Below are 27,802 nucleotides of genomic sequence, written 5' to 3'. Positions count from 1 at the left end.
CATCTCACCTGGACGCAGGCGCGCGCTTTGTCTCGTGGCCACACACATTTAATGATGTTATCCCTAATTTCTCTGTTTTGTTTGTCTTCAGACTGCTGGTAAAAACGCAGTTTCTACTCTGCAGGTAATCTGAGAGGGAACCGCGCCCCCTGTTGCGCGCGACAGTAGTAAACATGGAAAATAGTATCTCCTCTCTGTCCTTGAATTTCAGATGATCTATCTGGAAGCAGATTTGTGGACAAAGAGAGAGGCTCTCCGCCTTGCAGGGAGGGTTGGCATTGGCTGTTCCCGCGCGGCGTTGCGCCTTCCGTCACCTTTACGCAAACTTGAACTTGGGCAGCTGCCCGGAGTCTCCGGTGTTGCACACATCGGCTCCCCTCCCTGCACCTCCTCCTCCTCCTCCTCTTCCTCCTCCTGCAGCACCGCTGTAACGGGACACTTCACATCCCGGCTTCGCAACAGTCGCGCGCTCAGCTTCCACCCGCGTGGACGACGCGGATGCCGGAGAGGGGTCTCTGTCGTTGCGCATGACGCGCAGTTGGAGGGGCTGCGGCGGGATTTGCAGGGAGACAGAGGGGTTTCCTGGTTACTGGGAGGACTGGGCCGTGTGGAACTCATGGTGGTAAGCTGCTCTTCCCAACTTCTCCTGATGTCTGCAGGTTGTTTCCAGACCTTCCTGCCGTCCGGCTGAGAGGAGCAGCTGCTGCAGGAAGCTTTGGAGAGAAATATTCTCCGTCTCAGGGACATTTAAACTTTGTGTGGTGTCCTTCACAGCAGCTCTGACTTGGTCTCGAGGCGTCGCGTTTTTTTCATTCCGACTCTGTTTATTTAAACACCATTTAGTGGCGTGATTTTAATTAAACTGAGTTTAATTAAAGCTTTAATATTAATGAGGAGGTCGGATTGTTCCGCGATGGGCTGCACATTGTGTGTGTGTGTGCGTGCGCGCGCGTGTGGTTTCCTGCGGCGCAGAAGCCTGAAGAACCAGATGAGACACAGATCATGAATATAATCAGGTTATTGATTAAATAATCGTTTGAATGGAAACAGAATCATTTACCTGCACAATTTTCTTCCATTTTCATCCTTTAAACCGAATTTTCTACTTTCAGTAGAACCAAAAAAAAACTTTCTACATCCCTCCTTCTTCTCTGGTTCTCCAGATGCTTCTGTTCCTAAATCATATTTTCATAAAGGCTCCTGTCCTTCTGAACACGCTGAACCAGATATGTTATTGATCTGGTAATATTGGATGAACTTGCATGTTAAACGCAAATGATCATTTTTTTCCTCATTGATTATCGGTGCTTCTGTTTGCTGATGACCTGACAGGCTGCAGCGTCGCTTCACAGCCAAAGGTTCAGCGTCTGATGGGCTTTCCGTGCTTTTCTGGCACTTTGTGTGCTTTTCTCTGTGCGTGTGTGTGTGTGGTGTGTGTGTAGGTGTGTGTGCATGTTGTCTCAGAGTGCTGCAGACCCATCCATGCTTTCTAGGTAACTGATGGTGGAAGTGCTTTACTAGGTGTGTCTCTGTGATGGATATAAAGGTTCAGGAAGCTCCAGACCCTGGTATGAAGCTGGTTTAGCTGACAGAAGCGTGGACACCTGCTGGGATCATATGGAATTAGATGCGTACCAAAACAAGAAAAACATTTCAGAAGAGCTGAAATCATCCCTGAATACATCCTTTGTTTAACTTCTCACTGCAACAGCAGATTGATTAGTTAGTTCAGCATGTGCTCTTCTTCCGCTGAGGTGGAAATGAAAACCAGCACGGTGATTTATTGCTGTCTCTGCACAGGATCTCATGCTTGTGGATCTGCGTCGGTGAAGCATGTTTATGTGATCCAACACTTCCAGGTGCCTGTTCTTCCTCTGACACATTCACTAATCTTCTCCCAGTCGTATTGATCCACGTTCGCCAACCTGACTCTTCATTTACACGATAAAAAACACTAAATGCAGGAACTTTTTTGCTTTAAATGAGGCGAAACTGTTCTATAAAAAGTCAAAGATGCAGAATTCCTCTGTTAAAACATAAGAAGTTTAGATTTTTACCGGTTTGCTGAGCTAACGTTTGTCTGGGAATGGGTTGTAAAGTTCTGACGTGATGCTGAGATTCTGGAGTTTCTGGCACCTACATGTTCTACACGCGTGTTGTTCAGCTCCGTTCCTGGAGCCAAATCGCTGGAGGTCTCGGCCGGTGGGCTGCAGGTTCCCCTCTACTGCTGCACTCATGGTAGATCAGAAGGAACACAAAGCGCCGCAACATTTTCATACAAATCAGCCTCAACAGCTGCTGGCTTTCAGCAAATAAGAGAAATAAACCAACTCTCTGGAACCATTCCTCCAGTAGTTCAGCTTTCTCTGCTGGAAGTTCCTTTTTGTCAGACAACGTCTCGAAGCACTTCTGCACTTTTTATTCTGTATTCATCAGGCAGACGGCGACATTTGCATCAGTATTGTTGATTTTTTGCGTCCTTATCGGTCCAGTCGTGATTAAATCCTGTTTTTGTGCCAACTTCTCTGAATGTGATGTTTTCATAAGAAGCTGCAGCATCTTTGGTGTCCTGTCACCTTAGACCGTATATGAAAGATGGACGGAGCCTCCGGCTGTAAAAAGTGAAGCCTATGCAGAAGTGTATAAAACTGCAGTTCCCCCTTCATCCACTAGGGGCTGCAGAACAGAGCAAATCCCCATAGACTCCCATGTTAAAAAGACCAACTTCATAGCAGGAATAAACATGTTTACGGCAGAAATAAACATGTTTACAGCAGAAATAAACTTGTTTACAACCTGGTTCAAAAATCCATTTTAGGTTTAATAGGTCAGGTTTACCTTCATGACAACTGTGGGGGGAGTGAATTTAAAACTTGCCCGTTTAAAAGTAATTTAATCTTCAAATTCGGCATATTTAGGGGCGTGTCCTTCTGATTGACAGGTACCTGATCTCTCGCTTCAAGTCAGAAGAATGTAGAACAACCGCGGTTTTTAGCCGGTTAACAACGTGACTTAGCTTTAGCCCGCTTACCTCCGTTAGCTGGTTAGCTCCTGTTATCTCTTGGTTAGCTTGGTTAGCTCTTAGCTACAGAAAGCTCAGAGTTCGCTCGATGTCAATCTTCCACCATGACGCTCACAGCCCCCCTCTCAGCTCCACCTCTTTGCCCACATTTGTATTTTCCGGGTGAGACGACGCGCATGCCCCTGCCAAGATGGTGATGGTAGGAACCGCCCACCGAGCTTCAATTCAGCTCTTCAGAAACCTACGGATGACGTCACGGAGACTCCGTTTGTGTCTTTATATATAGTCTATACTATATACACCAGCAGAGCTGCGAAGGGTCTCAAAATGTCGCAAAGTGCTGCACTTACAAGTGAATATGCTGCTGTTAAATTATTACTTTTCTGTTTATGAGTAGATCAGCAGTGAGCCGATGGGTCGGGTGATTAGCCCCGTGCTACACTGTTAGCAGCGGAATAGTCTCATCGTGTTGTATGAAGGTGCATCCCGCCTGCATGCTGAGACTGGGAAGCCGTTTAGAGAGACACAACTTAAGTGTTTCTACACACAAATTGTTTGTTTGGCTTAAAAGTTGCTCCAAAGGGTCAAATCTGACTGATGGGAGGAGACTGAGAGAAAAGATGGAAGCTCTGCTGTGGTAGGACATGATAAACGGAGCAGAACACCCCCACTCCGTACATTCTCATACCTCACAAACGTTTGCCACAAATCCTCAGAGGTTTGCGTAGAATTGTGCAGAATCTAGGTGGTAAATCTGCAACGGATCCAGACCTGGTTTTACGGGTCCGCTGAAGACCTGAAACTCCCGTCCAGACAGAAACGTGTCGGTGCACACCATCACAGGACCTGCTATGAAATCAGTGTTTTAGCTACGACTATTTAAGGCTTTTATGCAAAGCAAAGCGTTCTGGGCAACTGGAACAACTCAGCGTGCCAATAATTTTCAGGGCAGTTGTGTTGCCAAGAAAAACATTTTGGACCTTGTGTTTCGGTGTCTGTTGCTGGGCGTGCTGCCCGTTTTCAGCAGCCAATAATTTATTCCGAGTGTGAATAACACCATGCAACCCAAATGTTCTGTTCGATTGTTTGTCCTAAAAATGTCAAACACCCACGTTAACGTTAACAAGCCAGACTCTCCGTGCTGGATGCGGATTGCTTCGCTGACCAGTAAGGACCTGAACTGACCAGTAAAGCTTCCAGCAGAGTTTATTTAACGTCTCCTCTACTTTCCTCTGCTTTCTGTCTTCCAGCGCCTGCGTGATGCCTCCACATGTCTAGGCCTTCCCTAATCCTGTTGCGGCGACACAGAGGATCCCCCCTCAGTCCCTGGACACCTCGCTGTTCCACATTTGGCTTCCTGACTCATCCAGATCATCCTCTGCAGCTATCAGCCACAAATCAGTCCAGAGTCGGTCTGTTTGTCCAAGCTGTTGCTTTCTAGACTCCGGCTTCAGGGTTCCGTCTGCAAACGGCATCAGAACTCTCCCACATCCAGTCGAGTCAACAGATTCTCTGTCACTCGTCTGCTTGTTCTCTCGGGGTTATTGCTCTGCCGTTGGGAAGCCGAAGCCATAAGTCATCCGTCGCTGAGTGAAAGCTCTGACTGAAAGCTGAAGCCGTTTTCCTGCTGCAGATGCCAGCGGTGAAGGGAAAGCTTGCTCTCTGTGTTCCTACCATCACCAGCCGTCGCTGCAGCTCCAACGCCGCTGCTTCCTGGCTGAAAGTTGAGGAGGACGCTCGTCTGTAGTTCTGTCTTTGTTGCCTGCTTCCCAAATGCCGCCATGCCCATCATCAGCAACGCCAACCACGACTTCAGCAACCTGTCCGTCAGCGATGACAGCAGCCTTGACCGCATCTTCACCGAGATCCCCGAAACCGAGACCATCAAGGTATCTTTCCGACTTCTCTCAACTCAAATAAAACCATAACTGAATGTAAAACTTGTTTCTGATGAGCTCGGCTGTTTTCTGTGCATGATCCAGGGCGTGTACTACAAGAGAGCTCAGTTCATCCGGCGGCCAGAGGACCTGGTCGCCATCGACCACGCCTTGCTGGCCGTGATCAACGTCGGGGGAAACCGCTACACGTTCCCATGGAGCACGCTCCGGCAGTTCCCCCTCACACGACTCGGCCGTCTCTGCGGCTGCCGCTCGCTCGAGGAAATCGCCAACGTGTGCGACGACTACGACGAGGCCCGCAAAGAGTTTTTCTTTGACCGCTCGCCGTCCGCCTTCAGGGTCATCCTCAACTTCCTGGCAGCGGGGAAGCTGCGGCTCCTGCGCGAGATGTGCATCCTCTCCCTGCACGATGAACTCAACTACTGGGGCGTGGAGATGGCGTACATGGAGCGCTGCTGCAAGAGGAAGATGTACACGCGCATCGAGGAGGTGCACGAGAAGGAGAGGCGCGAGGAGGAGCGGCGGCACAGAAACGCCATGCAGCGTGTGCCGGTGGAGGAAACGCAGTACAGGAAAGTGATGAACTGGCTGAGAGATATGGTGGAGAATCCGCAGTCTGGCTTACCGGGGAAGATCTTCGCCTGCTTGTCCGTCATCATGGTCGCGGTGACGGTGATCAGCTTGTGCATCAGCACCATGCCGGACCTGCGAGCCGAGGAGGACAGGGTGAGTGAAGCAACGTGCGGCTTTGTCTCACATTGCTTCCATGAAGCCGACTTGGTCTCTCCTCCGATCTGAACGACACTTTAAAGTCCCGTTTATTGGACGGGAAAACTTCCCGTCATGTTGAAAGTCGCTGCAGGAAGCCGCTCTGTGTGTGTGTGTGTGTGTGTGTGTGTGTGTGCGCTGTGATCTGCGTCTTCCCGTAGCACCATGAGATAATGAAGCTCCAGCTGCTTACCGAGGCCTGTCCAGTGTCTGAAGAATGAAGTGGGTTCACACTGTTTCACAGAAGACACTCACACAGCTGTACAGTGGGAGAAAAACACACACAAGCAGTTACGTCACCTAGCACACACACTCATCCTAGCTCTGGGCGATTAATCGGATTTCAATCTCAGTACGATCTGGGTTTCCAACGATGATAAAAATAAAAGGGTGTGATTATTTTTCTCTCTGCAGTTTCCTCTCCTGCTGTCTTCAGCTGCTAATCGAGCGTCTCTGGCGTTGCAGCGCTGTGCTGTAAACTCCTCCCACAGCCGCTTTGCTTTCATTCAGACACTGTTGCCAACTTGGAGACTTTCTCGCTAAATCTGGAGACTTTTTTTGTTAAAAGCGACAAATCTAGCAGCTTTTACTGGAGTTATTAGAGACTTTTCTGGTGTTTTGGCGACTGACTTGAAGGCACATATTGTTCTGCAGTTACTGTAAGGAAGGAGCAGCGGGAGCCTCTCCCGTCCTAAAGCACTCCCAGGCGGCCAGTCTCAGTCGGCTCCGGCTGCAGGTCAATGTAGAATAACTGCAGTAGGTTGTGGAAGTTCACCTAAACATAGTTTATACCATTGTCACTGACAACTGGCTGCATTATTTTCCTATACATAGTTCGGCCAGTTAAACACTGTAATGTCCCTCCGTTATGGAGCGTTACCATAGCAACGCGTTAACCAGCTGGTTCAGATCAGCCGTCTTTTAACAGATGGATGAGAGAAACGCGCTGCAGCCTGACAGCGGTTGTTTGGCGGTTGTGGACTGTCCAGTTGGATGCAGGTCCTTCCATGAAGTGCTACAGGCTATTATTTTTTTGTTTGTTTTCTCCCTTCCCACATAATATAACCTATGTTAAAATACAAAGAATTAATACCATCGTGTTTGTTGCAAAGAACTGGGCTAAGTTCTCCAACTTTCCAATAAATACAGCTAAACTAAGTGTTGAAGTTCTCCTTGAAGAGCTGAGTCTTCAGCTTGCTCTTAAAAGTAGACAGGGACTCTGCAGAGCGGACAGAGTTTGGGAGATCATTCCACCATCGTGGCACAACAGAGGAAAAGAGTCTGGCTGGTGATTTAGTCCCACGTTGTGGTGGTAACACGAGGCGTCTTTCACTGGTGCGACGTAGCTGTGGAGAGGGAGTGTAGGTCTGGATTAGGGAGTGAAGGTAGACTGGAGCCGTTTGAGGTATTGCTTTGTAAGCCAGAAGCAAAGCTTTGAATTTGATACGTGCTGCGACCGGAAGCCAGTGAAGAGCGATTAGCAGCAGAGTGACATGAGCTTGTTTGGGGTGATTGAAGACCAGACGTGTTGCGGCATTTTGGATCATCTGCAGAGGTTTAACCAGCATCCAGGCAGACCTGCCAGTAGGGAACTGCAGTAATCGATGTGTAAGATGACCAGAGCCTGAACCAACAGCTGAGCTGTGTGTTCTGTCAGGTACCTCTGATTCTCTTGATGTTGTAGAGAGCATATCGACAGGTACCTAACCTAAGGTAACCCGAAGGTTCCTCACTTTGTTGTGAAAATGGTCTCTAAGTGAGATCAGGACTTGATGCAAATGGTTTTCTCCCTGGTTTGAGGTGAACTTTGCATGAGCAAAGTAGGTAATTACCGGTGTTAAAGGCTGAACCCTCTGACTTTGCATGAGGACAGATTCATCATCTCAGGCTGATTGTATGTTTATAGATCACAGTTTGGTATCTGACAGAGTCCTCAGAACCTTTGTCTGTAAGGTATTTTACACAACATGCAGGACCTGAAGCATAAATCTTGGCTCATTTCTACAGAGCAGGTCTCTGTTTGGAATCGGCTTCTTCAGAATTCCTCCACAGCAGCGTCTTCGTATTGATTTAGTCTTTAGCAGTGACTGAAGGGTGGAGAGCAGCAGAGTGAAACTGAAGGATTCAGCAAGGCTGCAGAATGCTGGATGAGCTGGAAGAGCAGGAAAAGTCCAGATGGAAAAGCTTCGCTCAGGATTGGACAGACGTCCTCTGGATTTGGACGTTTTATCTGTGATTGTTGACCTGAGAGCAGGAAACAGGATGCAGCGAGATGCTCTTTTCCCTCCACGTCCAGATGATGTGGATGATTGAAGGTTTTTTTTCTCTCTGTTTGTTTGTGTTTACCAGATTACATAAACAGTCGTGTGGATTTGTTTCACAAAACATGGAAGTGATTAAGTTTTGCTCGAGTTGGGATCTGAATGCAGAGCCAGGACTCCTCGTGTTGCCTGTGTGATAACCGCCGAGGCCTCATGCAGGCGCCGCGTTTCAGTGCAGCACGGCTGCTTGTGTTTCTCTGAGGACAAGGAATCGAACGCTTCTCCGAACATCTCTCACACACACTTTTTTTATTTTCCTCCTGCTTGTCTTCCTGAAGGAAAAGCGCATGTGAAATTCTGAAGTGACAGAAACTTAAGCTGGTGTGTGTGATTGTGTCTGACGCCTCTCAATCCTGTCGGGACATTTGTTGAGACATGTTGTGTGTGTGTGTGTGTGTGTGTGTGTTTACATCCCAGCGTCTCTGCGTGTGTTTGTTGCTGCAGAGAATGGCAGCTCCGTCCACGGGAAAACAAACCCATCTGCTGTTCCTTCTCTCTCCTCCGGGTCTCGAGCTGCGCTCCTCAGATGCTGAACTTCAGCCGGGTCCGCCTCGCAGGTCCAGACAGGAGCAGCGGGATTCCTGTCATCTTTTATTTACACGCCGGCTGCTTCTGCTCTGCTTTGTGGTGGAATCGGCTGAAGTTTCTTCCTCCATCCACCATCCTGCCTCTTCGCCTGCATCTGCAACAGGCTGGCAGAAGTTTAAAACTGGAAGATTCTGGTTGTAAAACCATGAGAGGAACTTTTTCCTTCCTTCGCTTCCTTCTCTCCGTCATCATCCAGTGTTCTTGGAGAGGATCGTTTTCCAACGCGCTGATAACAACCACTGTTTCATTCCTGCACTGTCTCTCTGTGTGTGTGTGTGTGTGTGGGGGGGGGGTATTTCCTGCACAGTTCCAGCTGGTGGACAGGAAGCACAACCCTGCAGCGTCTCAGAAGCTCCAACAGAAACGTGAAATGTGGACGAGTACCGCCGTGTTTCGACGTTTCTTCCAGATTAAAGTTCAGAGCGTCTGGAACCGGTTTCAGCTGGACTAGACGGGAACTGGAGGTCTTGAAGTTGACGTGTATTTTCTCATGCTAACAGCATGATTTATCCTAAAGCTACATGGGTGTGCATCGTTAACTCATGTTATATTTTATGTATTTCATGTTTTTTGTGTGGAATCGACTCGTCGGCACGAAGAAGGTTAAATCCTAAGATGCTGTTTTACTTTGATAAAAGCTGATTTAGTCTTCGTGTCTGCAGCAGGAAGAACTTGTGGAACAGACAGCTGTAACGTGGCGCTGCTTCAGATTTTCATTTTCCCACAAGCCTTCGCCTTTTTGAACGATCATCGTTGCAAATATATTGAAATATTCATATTAAATTTCTTAAACTTTGCACACTATATAATTTGCATCCAGCCTTTCAGCGACAAAGTGGCGCTCGCGACCGGCTTCGGTAACGCTGCCAGCACGCCTTCTCTGATTGGTCCGTTGTGAAATTGCCGTAAATGGAAAAATGAGACTGATGTGAACATTCCCGTCGACTTGACATGGATTTGGAAAAGGAAGTGAGGTTTGTTGGGAGGAGATTTTCGGAGTGGAAGGCCTGTAGAAGCGTGTTTGGGCTTCCCTCCAGCGACAAACATTCGCAACTCGTGCAGTTTGACTGCAGGAAGAGGAGGCCTGATAACATTCACCGTCAGCTGCATGACTCGGATCCACGTCTCTAATGTCCCCACCAACTCTTTCAGCCTTGTTTCCAGCGGAGGGAGGGGGGTATCCAAGTGGCCGTTTCATGTCCTTAATGCCATGAATGAATGTAGGATTTTCTGCTCAATAATCGCATCAATCACACGGATCTGGAAGTCAGACAGCGGAGTCATCATCCAAGTGGCTTCAGCATCAGGCTGACTTCACCACCTGCCTGTTCTCAGGTAAAGGCTTGTCAATCATCTTCCTGAGCCGCTGGAGCCGTGTGGGCTGGTGATTAAAGGATGGCCGACAGCTTTCTGATTTCCTTTTCTGTGTAGAAACACGCAGATCTCTGCAGCTCTTCTGTAGAAGCAGGAAAAGTTGTGGAAGAAAGAAGGTGCTGCTTTGTCGTCTCACTTCTGACTGAGAACTCACATCAACACACATTTTTATCTTTTGTTTATACTAAGCATGGCTTGAGTTAAAAATAACTTGTGAGAGATATTTTCTATTTTTGGAGCAAGTTGTGGTGAATAAAGATGCGTAGTAACATCTGTAATTCCTCCCGACCTGCGTGTGTGTTTGCAGTGGCAACGTCATGGAGAGGAAGCAGTTTGCAGTTTAAAGGCTTTTCATCTGAGCTGCAGAGATTCACTTTTATCTGAAAGCTTATTTTTAACGGTTAATGGATGAGTTCTTAAAATATTAATAACTGCAGCGTCACAGGAATGTAGCGCTGCTGTGCACGCATGCACGCCAAGTCCTCACACAGCTGGGTTTCTGGATGTCCTTCCTCTGAAGTCCTCACCAGCTGGTCTTTACTGACAACAGTCCAGCTGCAGTTTGACGCTTGTCATGTGACTCTTCAGGGCAGCCGTAAAAATAATAATAATGATATATTTTATTTACAGGAGCTTTTTCTCGACGCTGAAGGTCACTGTTCAGATAAAACAAGGAACAAAACGCAATAAAAAGTGGAGAATAAACAGCATGTTGTAAATAAAAACAAAGCAATTAAAGGGGTGCTATGATGGTATTTGGAGTTTTCTGAGCTTTCTACAGTGTTACAGTGTTGAATCCTCATCAGACATGTGAACGACACTGTTTTTTATCACCTAAACGCATGTTTGAGTTTTAGTTCCAGCACTCTCTCCGTTCGGTTTCCATGGCGACAAAAAACGCGTCGTTTTAGAGAGTTTTTTCTACGTGGAAATCCTTGTGACGTCCCGGGGGATAAGGTTCGGTGATTGGTTACCTTCTACTGGTTAACAAGGGCATGTACAAATACATCAGGCGGGTGGAAAACGTGGGATAAAGTTATTTCCAACGATGGCTGGTGAGTTTACCAAAGAGAGACATCCTGCTGCATTCGTTGCTGTGGGTCGCTGTTTTCCACTTCGTTTTCAGGCTCTGATTCAGGTTCCAACATGTAGGGCTGTATGCTATGTGTTGACATTGTAGTTTGTTTTTTTATTGAGTTCATATCAGCCTAATCCTTCTGTTTATGAGATGTTACAATGACGGTGAAAGCAGGTGCGGTGCGCGCTCCCGATGTAGTGCAGTGGCGGGAGGCGGGGCTTAATGCGGAAGAGTCTCCATCCACTCGTTTTGCCCGCAGGCTGATCTGACAGCCTACGGAGAGGGTCGGTCTGAAGTAAATAAAGCCATTTGTGACAATAACTCCATCAATCCCAGCCCTTCTGGTTTCAGAAATAAAAATAAATTAGCCTGAAATACACAAAATAGTTCCACTTTAAGGATGGAATAAAAGCAGATCAAGACAGCGTCCAGGTTTAGAGTTCGAGTTTCAGCGGCGACATCAGAGAAGACATTCATCTCCAACAGGGAAATTCTGGCGTCCAGCAGCACAAAAGCACGGTGTACAGCAGCAGACAGAAGATGTTAAAAGCTCCTATAATAACCTGCACATAATGGAGTCTTCTAGCAGCCTCCGGAGCCTCTTGGTCCTGCGGCGACCACGCCGTCATGCAGCTGCTGGTCTTGCGTCTTGCTCTTTTACTACAACTTTACTACAACTTCTCTACAAGTTCTCCTAAAGTGTTGAAGTCATTTGGCAGAGATCAGGGAGAAGTGGGTTCTGAGTTTGGCCTGGAAGAAGGAAACGTTTCCGCCTCGTTGTCGGGTCGAAAACAAAGCCGACTGTCTTATCTGCCACCTTGCCGCCGTGTCCAATCCGTTTGGAAAAGATGAAAGTACTGGCTGCGATACAGATCTCAGATGAATTTCTGGTTATGTCTGCACGTCTCCTGCTTCTGAACCGTGCAGGATTCATTATGCAAATCAGCCAAGCCATGTTTCAAATGACGCCGTTTGGTATCCAACGTTTTGACGGCGCTTGGCAGCTTTTCCTGCAGCTGAGAGCTGCAGAGGAGATGGATGGAAAAAGAGTTTGTTTTGAGTTTTGTTTCATATTATTTAAATTTATGATCATTTACTGTCACACCGAAGATGTCAAATAAGATTTAAATACGTAGCAGGAAATAATTCAGCCTCACAACATTTAAAAACAACGAGAAGCTCAGAAACAGTCTGCAGTTTTATTTTTCAGTCCGTTGTCTTTGTTGCCGCCACACCTCAGAGGGTCTGCAGTGTTTATGTAACTAAATGATATTTATAAAGTCTCTAGCAATGCAATGCACTAAACCGCTCCTAGAAAATTCCTTTCCACTTCATCTCAGCTTATATCTGCAGGCGCACGTGTACCGCGGCTACCTCGGCGCCAAGCAGAAGCCTTGTCTGTTAAAGCTTGTCTGCTTACGAGCTGTATTCCCTTCATCTGAAGGGCTGCATGGGACGCCAAGCGGGATTATATGAGGTGTTTATCCCGTCAATGCCAGGATGGGATCGCACATCACAGACAGCACAATGAAGTCAGGCAGTTTGCAGCATTTCCACGTTGAATTCTAACCTTGTTTATGGCATAAACGTGCACTTTCCAGGTGTGTTCTCCGCAGACGAAGCTCCGTTTTCTCCCCGGATGTCAGCTACCAGACCAAAACTAATACTTTGTCATCAAGCCTTCATAAATTTCAAGATCTGCTGCCAGAACTTTGCTGACAAAGCAGAAAAAATCAGCTGGAAAGGAGGTTTTACGACGGGCTGTGAGCTATCAGCTAGCCTGGCATTTATCTGCAGACAGCTGACTGGTGAAGCGCGGTGATGGATATGTCTTTTAGCCATTACGCCGCATTTGGCCTTGACATGCCGGCGCCATCTTGACCGGGATTGGCGAGTTCTTCTGGCATCGAACATCGTTTGGTCACAGTTAGCCATGACAGCCAAACCGCTAACAGATTACAAAATAAAAGTATCATTTTTGAATATAAATGCATTACTGTGTCTGCTATAATGGATGATGTCATTACTCATGATGTCATTAGGTTATTGTGTTGCTGCTCTGGTGCGTTAGCTGCGTTAGCATGTCGTGAGATAAGCCATCTGATTGGTCCTGCTTTGGGTGTTTTTCTCTGTTTAACTCATATGATTTTAATCTGTAGCGGATCTGAGGAAGGGGTCTTACATGAGGGTCTGTCCCGGTTGTAGCCGTTATTAAACTCATATTTCTGTTTCATGGCGTCTTGTTTGTTTTTTGTCTGGTTTTGATGTAACTTTGTTTTCTCTTTACTTCCTGGTTTGCTCTGCGTCACCTGCTCCTCATTCGCTGGTGTCCATACATCTTTAGCTCCTCGTTTCCCTGACTGTGCTCTGCTTGAACAAAGTCCACGTGTCTGTCTCCGTTTTACATGTTTTTATCTTTTATCCTCCACCTGCCTGCTTCCTGCTTCGTCAGCCGGCATTTGGGTCCGCTTCCTCCTCAAACTGTGACAGAACGATCTGGTCGTCATGGACCCCGCCAGCTATCTGAGGATCACCTCCAGAGAACAGCCCAGCTTGCTACTGAGCCATGATCCATGCGTAGCTGATCCATGCATCTCAGCTACGGGATCAAAGTCTTTCGCGACATCAGAAAACAAAGTTTTCATTCGGATGAAATTGCAGACCTCGCATTGCGGCGTTGTGGTGAGACGGACAACAGGACACACCTGTCGGACAGGTGGGTCCACGTCCAGCTGGGAGGCAGTACCAGACAGGAAACGTGTGGAGAGGAATGAACAGCGATGACAAACAAGCCAACAGCTGTTTATTTGTTCACGCTGCAGCTCGGCTCGTAGAAAAACACTGTGATTAGCAAGCGGGTGTGCACGTGCACGTGCATGCTTTCTGTCTGTTGTGCACTATTTTATCGTTGTGAATACACAGAAACCTTCCTGGAGGAAAGACTCCCCAGCTGAAAAGCCAAAACCTCATTGCTTATTTATGCGTTTCTTTTCGGCTCAGTCGGTCAGTCTGTGTGTGTGCAGGTGTGTGTGCATGCAGGCGTGTGCATGCAGATGTGTGCATGCAAGTGTGTGTGCATGCAGGTGTGTGTGCAGCGTCCTGACAGATGCCGAATGGAGACGTATGGACTGTGAAGGGATCCCCATGCCTCAGATGTCACCACATCTTTTCCTCATCAGCGTATCTTGTGCTGCCCTTCTCCTTCACCTCTCCCCGCCACTCTGCCCCCCCCTCTGCTCTTCCTCCTCCTCTCCCTCCTTCCTCCGTCAGCCAGTTTGTGCCTGATGAGGCCGTTCTACAACCAGCACATGGAGATAAATCTGTTCAGGCCAACTGTCACACTTTGGTGCTCCGCGCTGGCTTGACTGCTTTTTTTTTTTATTATCGTAGGTATCAAAGATGTTTGCAATTTAACGGGAGCATAAACAACAACAACGTGTGTGTTTGTACGTGCATTCTGTGATGAAGTAATGGAAGAAAACAGGCAAATGATGGATGGAGGTGTAACTGGACACAAGCTCTTTAATAACCCATGAACACGGCGCTTGTCGTGCCGTATTTCATAACGGCGTGGAGTCCCACCACATCCCCGGTGTCTTCATTCTGGTCGTCCATACAGTCTCTTCCATCTCTTCAATGCTTCTTTGAGCTTTAGACACGAGGCCAAGGTCACTGCAGCGGCGAAGGAGGGAGAGAAAGGTGATGTGTGATGCAACATAAAGCTCAGAATCTGTTCTCTTCCTTTGTTCCCGCTTCTACCTGAACCTCTTGATCCGGGAGGATTGCAAAATCCTCACGGCAGACGGAGATGAAGAGAGCCAGGCAGAGTTGCAGAGGCATGCTGGGACGGAGCTGCAGAGTGAAATCTGATGTGGGAAGCCTTACTGGGAATGAGAAGCCATAGTTACCAGTTAGCGAAGCTCACATCTTCACAGCCGCAGTTCGACAGCTGATGATCGTTCATCTGATCTGCAACAGGAACAAACTAAAATATTTGGTATTCATACTTTTCATTTGTCAGTAAACAGACGCATCAACCTCCTGCTGTATGAAGCGGCGCTACAGAAGAACATTCAGCTGACGTCTCGCTGGACGCCACGGCTCAGTTGGAGCAGAACGAGTCGGTGCTCGAGGGCTGCTGTCCTGCAGGTTTTCCATGTATCCCTGCTGGAAGATTCTGGAGCAGGGACACATGGAAAACCTGCAGGATTTATTATGAAGCTGGATTAGAAATTAATATACAAATGTCATTTTGATGCTTTTATTATGTTTAAAGTGCGGATCAGAGTAAACTAATGCTATAAGAGCGCTGGATGAAGCATTTGTCTGAAAATCTTCCTCATTAAATCAGCAGCAATCATTATGTATTATCATTATCAATCAATAATCACATTAACAGACAACCAATCAGCAAACCCGAACATCAGCCTGGTAATGTTGGAATCATTCAGTTTTGGCTGCGATATGCTAAAAGGTTTATTTCCATAGATGCATATTGACATATAATCAATATTCAGTCATTTACTGTTTTATTTCTTTAATAAAATAAAATCAAAGACCAAACAGACGCATAAAAAAGCATGAAGTCCAGGACAAAGACGGATAATCTGTAAACCGTTCTCTGCTTTCAGCACTGAACATGTGACGTGCACGTCGGCGGCTCGTGAGAAGAAACACGAAGCAAATCTACAAAAATGAGCAATATTGAAGAATTGTGAGAATCGCAATTAAAATCGAATTGGCACCAAATAAATCCGAATCGAATCAAGACAAAAACATATTGTCACAGTACTAGTAAACGCTCATGTAGAAATGAGACTTTCAGCGTTTCTTACAGTAACGTTAACACATAAACTTAACATGGAGACATTTCGGCTTGTGCCGGGGGGGGGGGGGGGCTGACCTGACCTGGACCTGCCGCTGTGGCGGCGGGCAGGTACATGCTCTGGTGCCTGGTTGCGACCCTGGGACTTGGGGAGTGGGGGGTGTTTGATAGTATGGATGGGATGTGTGTGTGTGTGTGTGTGGAGGGGTGTGTGTTGAGGACTGGTGGCGGTACATAGGTGTGTGGATGTGTGTGGGTAGGGAAGTGTGATGATGCGTGTGTGGGGGGGAGTGGCGGTGGTGCATGTATACGGGTGTACGTGGGTGTGTGTGTGTGGGGGGGGGTGTTGTGGTGTCTGTGGGGGGGGGGGGGTGATGCGTGTATGTGAGGAGTGGCGGTGGTGCATGTATACGGGTGTGTGTGTGTGGGGGGGCGTGTTGTCTGTGTGTTTGAGGGTGGGCTGAATGTGTGGCTGGGTGGACCTGTATGTGTCGGGAAGTGTGTGTGTGTGGCTGTAGGTGTGTGTGCTGAGACAGTGGCAGATGTGTGTGAAAGTGGCGGATGTGTGGACAAGGGGGGACTTCATCTCACATGGGACATGATGGAGGGGTGAGGTGAGGATGTGTGGGAGCGGGTGTATGGGGTTACAGATGGATGGTGGGATGGTGGGGGGGGGGGGGATTAGGGTTGGGGATATAGGTGGGTAGGGGGGTGAGGGGATAGGGATGTCTGCGAATGAGTAGATGTGTGTGTGTGTGTGGAGGGGTATGTTGGTGGGTGGGTTGTATGTAATGGGGTGTGCCTGTGTTGGAGGAGTGAGGGTGTGTGTGTGTGTGTGTGTATGGGGGGGGTATATGCGGAATGGGATGTGTGAGTGTTTGGAGGGGGGCTGTGGGTGGTGGAGGGGTGTTTGGTGGGGCATGTGTGGTTGGGTAGAAGTAGAGGGATGGGGTGGCGGGGTGTGAGCGTGTGTGGGGGCGGGGTCGGTTGGAGTTTGTGTGACTTGGTATGGGTGAGTGAGTAGAGGTGGGGTGGGGGTGTGTATGTGATGGGAGATGTGTGTGGATTGCGGAGGGGTGTGTGGATGGGGGTTGAGAGGGGAGTGCGTGTTGGGGGAGGGAGGGTATGCATGTTTATGTGTGTGTGGTTTGGTGGTGGGGGGGTGGTGTCCTGTACCCGGGGAGCGCAGCTGGTGCGCTGGGGTGCGACCTGGCTGCCGCTGGGTGGCGGTCTGGGGATCCTGGTCCTCCGTCGGTGTGGGCTGTACCTTCTGCCTGCGGGGGCGGGGGGCTGCTCTCGGGCTCTTGGGGCCCTGGGGCCTGCGCTCTGTCTGCTATGGGTGGCCGGTACCCGGCGGGATCGGCCCTTGCCGGCCTGGACCTGCTGGGGCCTGTTCCCCCTGACTGCGGGGGACTCTGGTTGGGGACCTCCTTCGCCACCTCCTGGGCGGATGAATGGCTGGCTCCGGAGTGGGGGGGTTGGGGTCTGTGCCTGAGGGTGACTGCCGGTTACCCGGGTCTCTGGGTTCTCCTGGCCTGCCTCTAGCCCTAGGCGGGCAGGGTCACATTGGCATGATCTCTCTTCTCTGAACACGTTCCACTCTAAATGTTCTGCATGAATGTTCTGCATGTGTCACAGTCACTGAGTCATCCAGCAAGTTTATTCATTAACAGCAGGTAGCTCTCTTTCTGTCTTTTTGACTTAACTTGCAAGTTTCTGGTCCTCCTGATTGCCAATGGTTCTGTTCTCTACAGGGACCATGAATCTAGAGTTGGCTTGTGTGGGTGTATATATATTTATGTGTGTGGGTGGGTATGTGTGTGTACATATGTATGTATGTATGTATATGTATGTATGTATGTATATGGATATGTATATGTATGTATGTATGTGTATGGATATGTATATGTATGTGTGTATATATATATATATATATATATATATATACCTTTGACATGAAGAGGAAAATACTTTGTTTGGGGAACTTTCCTCAGCTGGAGGAGTGATTCCCATTCTGCCACCAAGTCTTTAAAAACCTGCAACTTGTAAGCTTTTCATTGTGAAACACGACTTCTGTCTGAAGGTAGCTGTAGATGTGGTGGTGAATCAGGAAGCCGTATCTCCGCCAGCTGCCAAAACACCTCCAACACTGGCAGGTTTATGAATCTTTGGTTTGGAAACCGTTAACAGGAAATTAACAGGCAGCTAGCTTTTAGCACCCAACATGGTGGTAAAACAAACAACCTTCATCATCTCCCACCTGACATGACTGATTAATCAGTTTTCCTACGGGACCATGATGCATCTGGCTCTCCGTCATGTCGCTTTGCACAACATCAGATCAACCAGGTCATGACTCAGCGTGCAGGTCAACGCTCACTGCAGGCAGCGTGGTCAATGTCGGTAAAGCTGACATCCAGGCGACAGCAGTACCGGGCCTCATCGTAGATGAGATGTTGTCAAACGGGCATCAAGCCTACAATGTTCTTATTTCCACATCAGCGTCATGACGAGAATCGGCTTTGTGCTTGGGAAGAAAACCTCTTTGCACTCCTTTACCTGTCCTGTTTGTTTTCTGCCATCATCCGGCTTCTCTGACAGTACTGGAACTTTAACGTCCCACATTTACAATTGAACTTAGATAAAACTTCAGAAAGGCACGAGGACAATCGCAGGCGACAGCTGACGAGGAGAAGTTACTGCAGTCCAGAAACTATCCTGTTCTTGTGCTTCGCTTTTTCCAACACCTGTTGCAGTAACGGTAGCTGCCGAGGGACAAAAAGCCTGGAGAACGCTGATGATAATATCACAAACTGCATGGCATCCTAAGTCCAGTTACATCCGGTTTCCCCCTGGTGGAACTTTGTGTGGTTGCAGCAGCTGTTTGGAAGCTTTATAAGCCGCATTTACTGACAAAAATCCATAGTTCACCATGGCTTTGGAGCTACTGAACCATGTAAACATCCACGTCCGTAGCAGCGAGGCTCGTGGATTTTCTACTCTTGTGCTGCCATGGCAACGAGCAGCACTGACAAAACCCGGTGAAAGCAGTTAGCTTTCATTTAGGCAGACCAGTTGCCTTACTGGTGGAGAAAGCTGCAACAACAGCGTCCCTTTTTAAACCTTTCTCTGTGAGGTCCTTCCAGCTCCGTGCTGACATCCTGCCTTTTAACTTCCCTTTTTCTCTTTCTTGGTGACGCTGAAAACGGCTCCCACATTATTCTCAATGACAATTGAACAGATTTTCCAAGTTGCCGGGTTGTAAGCCTCTCGCTGATCTTCAATCACAATGCACTGGCCATCCATCCATCCATCCATCTTCCGCTTATACGGCGTCGGGTCGCGGGGGCAGCAGCCTAAGCAGGGAAGCCCAGACTTCCCTCTCCCCAGCCACATTTGCCAACTCTGCGGGGGGGATCCCGAGGCATTCCCAGGCCAGCCGAGAGATATAATCCCTCCAGCGTGTCCTGGGTCTTCCCCGGGGTCTCCTCCCAGAGGGACGTGCCTGGAACACCTCACCAGGGAGGTCCAGGAGGCATCCTGACCAGATGCCCGAGCCACCTCAACTGGTTCCTCTCGATGCGGAGGAGCAGCGGCTCTACTCTGTTCTCCTCCCGGATGACCGAGCTCCTCACCCTATCTCTAAGGGAGAGCCCGGCCACCCTGCGGAGGAAACTCATTTCAGCCGCCTGTATACGAGATCTCCTTCTTTCGGTCACGACCCACAGCTCATGACCATAGGTGAGGGTAGGAACGTAGATCGACTGGTAAATCTCCACCATGACAGACCGGCGCAGAGTCCGCATTACTGCAGACACCGCACCGATCCGTCTGTCAATCTCGCGCTCCATCCTTCCCTCACTCGTGAACAAGACCCCGAGATATTTAAACGCCTCCACTTGAGGCAGGACCTGACTCCCGACCCGGAGAGGACAATCCACCCTGTTCCGGCTGAGGACCATGGTCTCAGATTTGGAGGTGCTGATTCTCATCCCAGCCGCTTCACACTCGGCCGCGAATCGCTCAAGCGAGAGCTGGAGATCACGACCAGATGAAGCCAACAGGACCACGTCGTCTGCAAAAAGCAGGGACCCAATCCTGAGGCCACCAAGTCGGATCCCCTTAACACCTCGGCTGCACCTAGAAATTCTGTCCATATAAGTTATGAACAGAATCAATGATAAAGGGCAGCCTTGGCGGAGTCCAACCCTCACCGGAAACAAATCCAACTTAATACCGGCAATGTGGACCAAGCTCTGACACCTGTCGTACAGGGACCGGACAACTCGTACAATGCTCTGACTCACGGACAAAATGCCTTCTTATTCTATGTTGGAGCCGTTTGTCCCTCACCGCCAACCGTAGACGTTCACGGCGCTTCCCTGCCAGCTTGGAAGAATGTGTCAGATTATTAACGGCGTTCTTTATACATAAATAACACAAACAGAAATGCAGTAAAGAACAGAAAATGTTACAATGTCCCTTTAATTCATGACCATTAATTCATTATTTCCACGTAGCTTTTCCTCTTCAGCTCACTCATGGTAATTCATTAGTGTGTGTGTGTGTGTGTGTGTGTGTGTGTGTGTGTGTGTGTGTGTGTGTGTGTGTGTGTGTTGTGTGTGTTTGCGAAACTCAGAGCTCAGAAACCAAAACCTGACAAAGTGACGGCAGATCTCTTTAACTTTAAAATGCTAGCACAATAGCTACTTGTTCTCAGTGTGTCCTTTACAATGTCTTTCACCCTCTTTGTGGTCTTTGTCTTAGTTTGACATTGAGATGCATTAATGCTGGGGTGAATGTGAAACCCAACATGACAGCAGCGGCGGTGAAATGTCCTGTCACTTACAGTAGATCCTCAGAGAATCATCAAGAGGAGATGAGGTCAGAGAAACGGTTGGTATTGTGGAGGTTATTGTGTGTGTAACTGTGTGTGTTTTTAGAAAGGCGAACCAGAGATGTGAAGCTTGCAGCTGTAATAAATGGCCTATTCTGCAGAGGGTGGGAGTATTGTCACAAACGGTGATGGGTCTAATGTCAGCGTGAGAGAGAGGAGGTAGCAAGATGGGGAATAAATGTAGCGGTGAAAGTGGATGTGGCAGAGTTAACGTGTACACTGCAGAGCTGGAGCATCGATGAGATTAATCCAGAAATCTCAGCAGGGCCGGACATCCGAGACAAAGGATGAGAAATGTAAGATAGAGGAGGTGAGGTGGAAAGGTTAATATTAAACTGTGATTTATTGAAGGGCTGGTTCTCTGGAGAAAAACCTATAAAACTATCAAGTCTGTCTTTTTCTCTTCCGCTGAAGGAACAAAAATCCTCCGTCAGTCCTTCATACCTCTGGAAAAATCATCGACTATCCAGATGAAGCCATGAAGGTCCCATTTTACACCTTGTTCCTGCTGGCTGACAATTGCTTAGTCAGCAAAACTATTACTACTAACGGAGCATAAACTACTAACCGTAGCCCATACTAGTACCCCTAGCCTAAACTACTAACCGTAGCCCATACAAGTACCCCTAGCCTAAACTACTAGCCGTAGCCCATACTACTACCCCCAGCCTAAACTACTAACCGTAGCCCATACTAGTACCCCTAGCCTAAATTACTAACCGTAGCCATTACTAGTACCCCCAGAATAAACTAACTGTAGCCCATACTAGTACCCCTAGCCTAAACTACTAACCGTAGCCCATACTAGGACCCCTATCCTAAATTACTAACCGTAGCCATTACTAGTACCCCCAGAATAAACTAACTGTAGCCCATACTAGTACCCCCGCCTTAACTACTAACCCTAGCCCATTCTACTACCCCCAGCCTAAACCACTGACCATAGCCCATACTAGAACCCCTAGTCTAAACTACTAACCATGGCCCGTACTACTACTCCAGCCTAAAGTACTAACTGTAGCCCATACTACTACCCCCAGCCTAAACTACTAACCATAACCCATACTAGTACCCCCAGCCTAAACTACTAACCATAGCCCATACTAGTACCCCTAGTCTAAACTACTAACCATAGCCCATACTAGAACCCCTAGTCTAAACTACTAACCATACCCCTTACTACTACTCCAGCCTAAACTACTAACTGTAACCCATACTACTACCCACAGCCTAAACTACTAACCATAGCCCATACTACTACCCCCAGCCTAAACTACTAACCATAGCCCATACTAGTACCCCCAGCCTAAACTACTAACCATAGCCCATACTAGTACCCCTAGCCTAAACTACTAACCATAGCCCATACTAGTACCCCTAGTCTAAACTACTAACCATACCCCTTACTACTACTCCAGCCTAAACTACTAACTGTAACCCATACTACTACCCACAGCCTAAACTAACCATAGCCCATACTACTACCCCCAGCCTAAACTACTAACCATAGCCCATACTAGTACCCCTAGTCTAAACTACTAACCATAGCCCGTACTAGTACCCATAGCCTAAATTACTAACCGTAGCCATTACTAGTACCCCAAGAATAAACTAACCGTAGCCCATACTACTAACCCCAGCCCAAACCACTAACTGTAACCCATACTACTACCCCCAGCCTAAACCACTAACTGCAACCCATACTACTACCCCCAGCCTAAACCACTAACTGTAACCCATACTACTACCCCCAGCCTAAACCACTAACTGTAACCCATACTACTAACCCCAGCCTAAACCACTAACTGTAACCCATACTACTAACCCCAGCCTAAACCACTAACTGTAACCCATACTACTAACCCCAGCCTAAACCACTAACTGTAACCCATACTACTAACCCCAGCCTAAACCACTAACTGTAACCCATACTACTAACCCCAGCCTAAACCACTAACTGTAACCCATACTACTACCCCCAGCCTAAACCACTAACTGCAACCCATACTACTACCCCCAGCCTAAACCACTAACTGTAACCCATACTACTACCCCCAGCCTAAACCACTAACTGTAACCCATACTACTACCCCCAGCCTAAACCACTAACTGTAACCCATACTACTAACCCCAGCCTAAACCACTAACTGTAACCCATACTACTAACCCCAGCCTAAACCACTAACTGTAACCCATACTACTAACCCCAGCCTAAACCACTAACTGTAACCCATACTACTAACCCCAGCCTAAACCACTAACTGTAACCCATACTACTACCCCCAGCATAAAATACTAACCGTAGCCATTACTATTACCCCCAAATTAAATTACTAACTGTAGCCCATACTAGTACCCCCAGCCTAAAGTACGAACCGTGGCCCGTACTAGTACGTCCAGCCTAAACCACCAACCACTAGCCAATACTAGAACCCCCAGCCTAAACTACTAACCATAGCCTCTTCTATTACCCTCTAACCTATTGTCGTAACTGATACTCTTACTATTAATACTATTAACCCTAACTTATTCCATCAATTCCAACCTATGCTACTAACTGTAGCCTATACTACTAGTAAGCCTTAATCTAAATGACTTGGCGTTGTCTATAATAGTACCCTCTAACCTATAGTAGTAACTGTACCCTATACTAGTAACCCTAACTATTACCATCAATTCCAACCTATACTAGTAACTGTAGCCAATTCTTGTAACAATGGACTATGCTAGTACTCCTTCCATATACTAGTAACATAATCTATACTGTACCTGAAGCCGACACTAGTATTCCTAACCTATACTAGTAGCTTAAACCTGTTATTGTCAGACTAACAGGAGCCCTAGAGTTGGTATTCCTGCTCTGTGAGGAGCCAAATTTGCTTTATAAAATGAAACTTTAATAAGGTTTGAGAGGATCCCGGATGATCTCTCTAGTTTGCATGGTGATCATGTTTTTTTTTGGTTTTTTTTTAACTTAACCAAGTCGTTTTTATGCCTAAACCTAACCAAAAAAAACACTGGAATGAAAAAGTCTTCTAAAAATGTAAACAGGACATGAGTTCTAGTTAAAGGGCTCAATAAATCTAGTTTTAAGTCCTCCATCAGCCTCAAAACGTGGTCGGATGCAGATTTCTACCCAAAACAATAAAATATGACGTCAGGGTTTACTGAAAAAGTGCCAGCATGCTAGTCATCACAAATCATCACAGTAACAAACCACCAAGCGTGCAGGCATGCATCACTCTGCAGGATTGAAGTGAGAGGCCTGAGTCGGGTGGGATGAAGATCAGTGGAAAAGACAGAAAGGACACAAGTGATAAATGAGAGCGGGAAGATTGGGACACTTGTGTCAAGGATGCACATGCATGGAGAAACTGGAGGGAGACGTTTCACTTATATGAACATTGAATTAATGAAGGATTTAATACCAAAAGAGAGTCGAGGGAGAGAGAGGGATGAGGGGTGATGAAGGAGGAAACAGAATGAGTGATGAGAAGGTGGAGCTGGAGGCCGGAGGAGAAAGGAGAAGGTAGTAGGGGGATTAAAGAGGGATGAGATGGAAGCAAAATGGATGAGGTTCAGCGCAGAAAGATAAATGCAGAGTTGAATGAGAAAAGTTGTGGAAATGGGGAGCACACAAACGCCGTCCGTCTCCGTAGAAGAAGTGATCTGCGGTCAGAACGTCGTTTGTCTTAAAGAGCAGAGAAACTGGTGAAAGACGCTGAAACATGTGACTAAACGCTGTTTATTCCTCACAATAACGGATTTACTTTGTGATTATGACCTTTTTGGATCCGAAGGGACACGTTGAGGCCTGCAGCGTGGAGTTTTCTATTCGCTAACGTTTTCCTCAGACAGAAAACCCAGATATGGAGACAGCGCTGCCTGCGAAGACTTCATGTCCACATGAGGACAAAATGTCCTCAATGCTTTCCAGAGTTTCAACATAAAAACATAGAAGAGTGATGAAAGTATAGGAGTCGGGTTATGGTTTAACTGGGTGGATGGGTCGGTCGTGCTCTAGAGTCCACTCCAGAGATTAAACTAGGGGTTCTTGTAACCATGACAACAGATTTGCCACCTCTTTAACTCAACCTCTGTCGACATGGTGACGCTGAGGCAGTAAAACGCACGGGAAGTTTTGCAACAAGAACTGCCTTTTCATGACAGTTTTTTTGCTAAATTAAAACGATATTTCTGACTGTATAACTGTGATTTGCAGGTTTTTCCTTAAATGCTTTTCAGAGCATAAACTGTAATTCTGGTAAAATGTCGTCCCACGAGACTCGGCGTGGAGGAGGACTCTACGGCGAGGACAGCGGCAGCTACAGTCGTTGCTGCTGTCCTCATCAGAAGACGATAGAAGTCATCTAGAAGCTGCTTTACCTGGAATGTCCCTTACGTCACGTCTGGCGGCGTGTAAATGCGACAAAGTGTGTTTCTGTTAAACTTTGATGGTATAGTTCTCTACCAACACATCTGCTAAACCACCTCATGAGAGCATAAAATCATGTTGAACTAGTTTTCATAGCGATATTTATGCTTAGCGTGATTCCAGGTGTGACAGAAGCTCAGCTGACATCTTGCATTTCGCGCCTGTTTGCACCCGGAAACGGCCCGACGACAACGTGGCGGACCTCCATTCTGTTTATTCTGCTGAATGTTAGAAAGTTCTTTGTGTCTCTTGAAGCGAAACCTTCGCAAACCTTTTGAGCCCTGAGACAAGGTTAGGCTGGTGTTCGCGACCCCCACCACACGGCGAGTAAGGGGAGGATTAAGTTGTCTGGTGGATTCGGTTTGCCACTGTAACAAATCACCTTTGTGTCGATTTTTTTTTTCCAATATGACATGATTAATAACTTAGTGTTTTAATATCTAAACAACAAACATGTTAATTCCAGAGATTAATGTCTTTGCTTTAATGTGATAATTTTGACAGTTCAATAAAAATCACAAGTTTTTGTTAAACGTCTTTGTTTTACATAAATATTAAAACATATATTTATTTTACCGTTTTTCTGTTAAAGTTGTGAGTATATTTCATCTTTGTGTTGTGTCGGATGTTTTTATGTCCGTTTTGTGCAACACTTGAGGTTGTTTTTAATGTGCTGTAGAGATAAATCTGACTTGATATGAGCAGAAGAAATAATGACACAACAGGAAAAGCTGTGATGCAACAAAGCTTTGGCAGCGAGGTCATCATAGCGCTCTGCGCTCCAAACCCCCCCTGTAATCTTACTAAGAGGTTTTATGGTCTCTTCCTTGATCTGTAGTTAGAGGGCAAGCCTAATTGTGTTTTGTCACAGCTCCTGTAGAGCGTAACATTAATCTTTAAAGACTTCCACAATGAAATAATTGATGGATTGCGTCTGTATTATCAGTTAGCGCAGTTGCAGTAGCTTTAGCATACTGAGTGACTGTAACTGGTGATTTATTAATGGATACCCTGGGTGATTATCTGACCTGGGGATTTTTGTGTCTTCTCCACATCTTCCCGTGTTTCTCTTCCCATCTGTCTTCCTCCCTGCTCTCCTTTTCCTTCTCTTTGTACCTCAGGGCGAGTGTTCCTCCAAGTGCTACAACATGTTCATCATCGAGACGGTGTGTGTGGCCTGGTTCTCCCTGGAGTTCATCCTGCGCTTCATTCAGGCTCGCAGTAAGCTGGACTTTCTCCGAGGCCCGCTCAACATCATCGACGCCATGGCCATCCTGCCCTACTACGTTTCACTTGTGGTGACGGAGGAGGATCCCGCCTTGGAGCACGACAGACCAGGAGGAGGTAAGGGCTATCTGGACAAACTGGGTCTGGTGCTGCGGATCCTTCGGGCACTTCGGATTCTCTATGTGATGCGACTGGCTCGCCACTCTCTCGGCCTGCAGACGCTGGGGCTGACGGTCCGGCGCAGCACCCGGGAGTTCGGCCTCCTTCTGCTTTTCCTCTGTGTGGCCGTCACCCTTTTCTCCCCTCTGGTCCACCTGGCTGAGAGCGAGCTTACAGGCACCCACGATTTCAGCAGCATTCCCGCCTCCTACTGGTGGGCCATTATCTCCATGACGACTGTGGGTTACGGCGACATGGTACCCAGGTCCATTCCAGGGCAGGTCGTTGCACTCAGCAGCATCCTGAGTGGGATCCTCATCATGGCCTTCCCCGCCACCTCCATCTTCCACATGTTCTCCCGCTCCTACCAAGAGCTGAAGATGGAGCACGACCGATTGTTTAAAGAGGAGTGTGCGGCTGCTGCAGCCGCTGCTGCCGCCACAGGAGAGCTGCAGGAGGCGGGGGGTGAAGGAGGGAAGGAGGAGTCGGCTCCTTCTGGACTGGGATTGCATCTAAACAAGGAGAGGGAGCACTCACTGGAGTCTCTGCTTGGAAAAGGTGGCGAAGCTGCAGGAAATAACAACCATGGCCTTCCAGCTGCAGCTTTCTGAACATTTCCGTACGAAACTTCCATGAAGATATCTGCATACGGTGAAAGTCCTGCACTGAAAGCCTCACTATCCATGTAGAGAGAACACAAACAGTGTTCCTCTTCAGGCGTTGAGTACAGGAACTGCAGACTGCACAGAAACTGGAGGAAGTTCAGCCCTTTAAACTGGACGGTTCCACTTGGTCTGACCAGAAGGCCTCTGCAGCAATAGTAGTCATAGGCTGCTTCCATAAACATGCAATATTAAACCCAAAGTTGCTTTTCCTTCCACTGTGATAATACTTCAGAGCCTGAGTGCAACTTTTAGTTCCTCATAACTGTTTTCATATGTTGCCTACAGTTTATCTCAAAATGTGTCTCTTACTATGTACCATACTTTTCAGCCATGAATGCGAACAAGTGCACCTCGTAGTTTATTTTTATAAAGCTTGAAGCCATGTTTGAAAAAGAAATATAAACAAGCAGATTCTTCTACCCATATTTATTGTATATCCATCTCTTTCTTATGTATGCTAGACGGCTTGGACTAAACCCAAACTAACGTGGTGGTTTCTCCACAATGCTATAAACTCCAGGTAAACTATGCTCATATACTGCAAA

The 27,802-nt window shown here is 47.4% G+C and overlaps 1 protein-coding gene across 1 annotated transcript; it reads left to right on the top strand.

The window, feature by feature from the left end:
* Nucleotides 1–537: 537 nt before the first annotated feature.
* Nucleotides 538–27,802, top strand: kcng4a (potassium voltage-gated channel, subfamily G, member 4a). Its single transcript, XM_079247072.1, has 4 exons — nucleotides 538–622; nucleotides 4,273–4,911; nucleotides 5,005–5,646; nucleotides 26,328–27,802. Exons 2-4 carry the CDS (start codon nucleotides 4,804–4,806, stop codon nucleotides 27,201–27,203), a joined length of 1,626 nt encoding a protein of 541 aa, XP_079103198.1. The 5' UTR covers nucleotides 538–622; nucleotides 4,273–4,803; the 3' UTR covers nucleotides 27,204–27,802.

This window comes from Telmatherina bonti (genome assembly GCF_933228915.1).
Source record: "Telmatherina bonti genome assembly, chromosome: 2".
In the NCBI taxonomy this organism is placed as follows: Eukaryota; Metazoa; Chordata; class Actinopteri; order Atheriniformes; family Telmatherinidae; genus Telmatherina; species Telmatherina bonti.
Note: the sequence above shows the minus strand (reverse complement) of the source record. Positions and strands in the feature narration are given on the sequence as shown.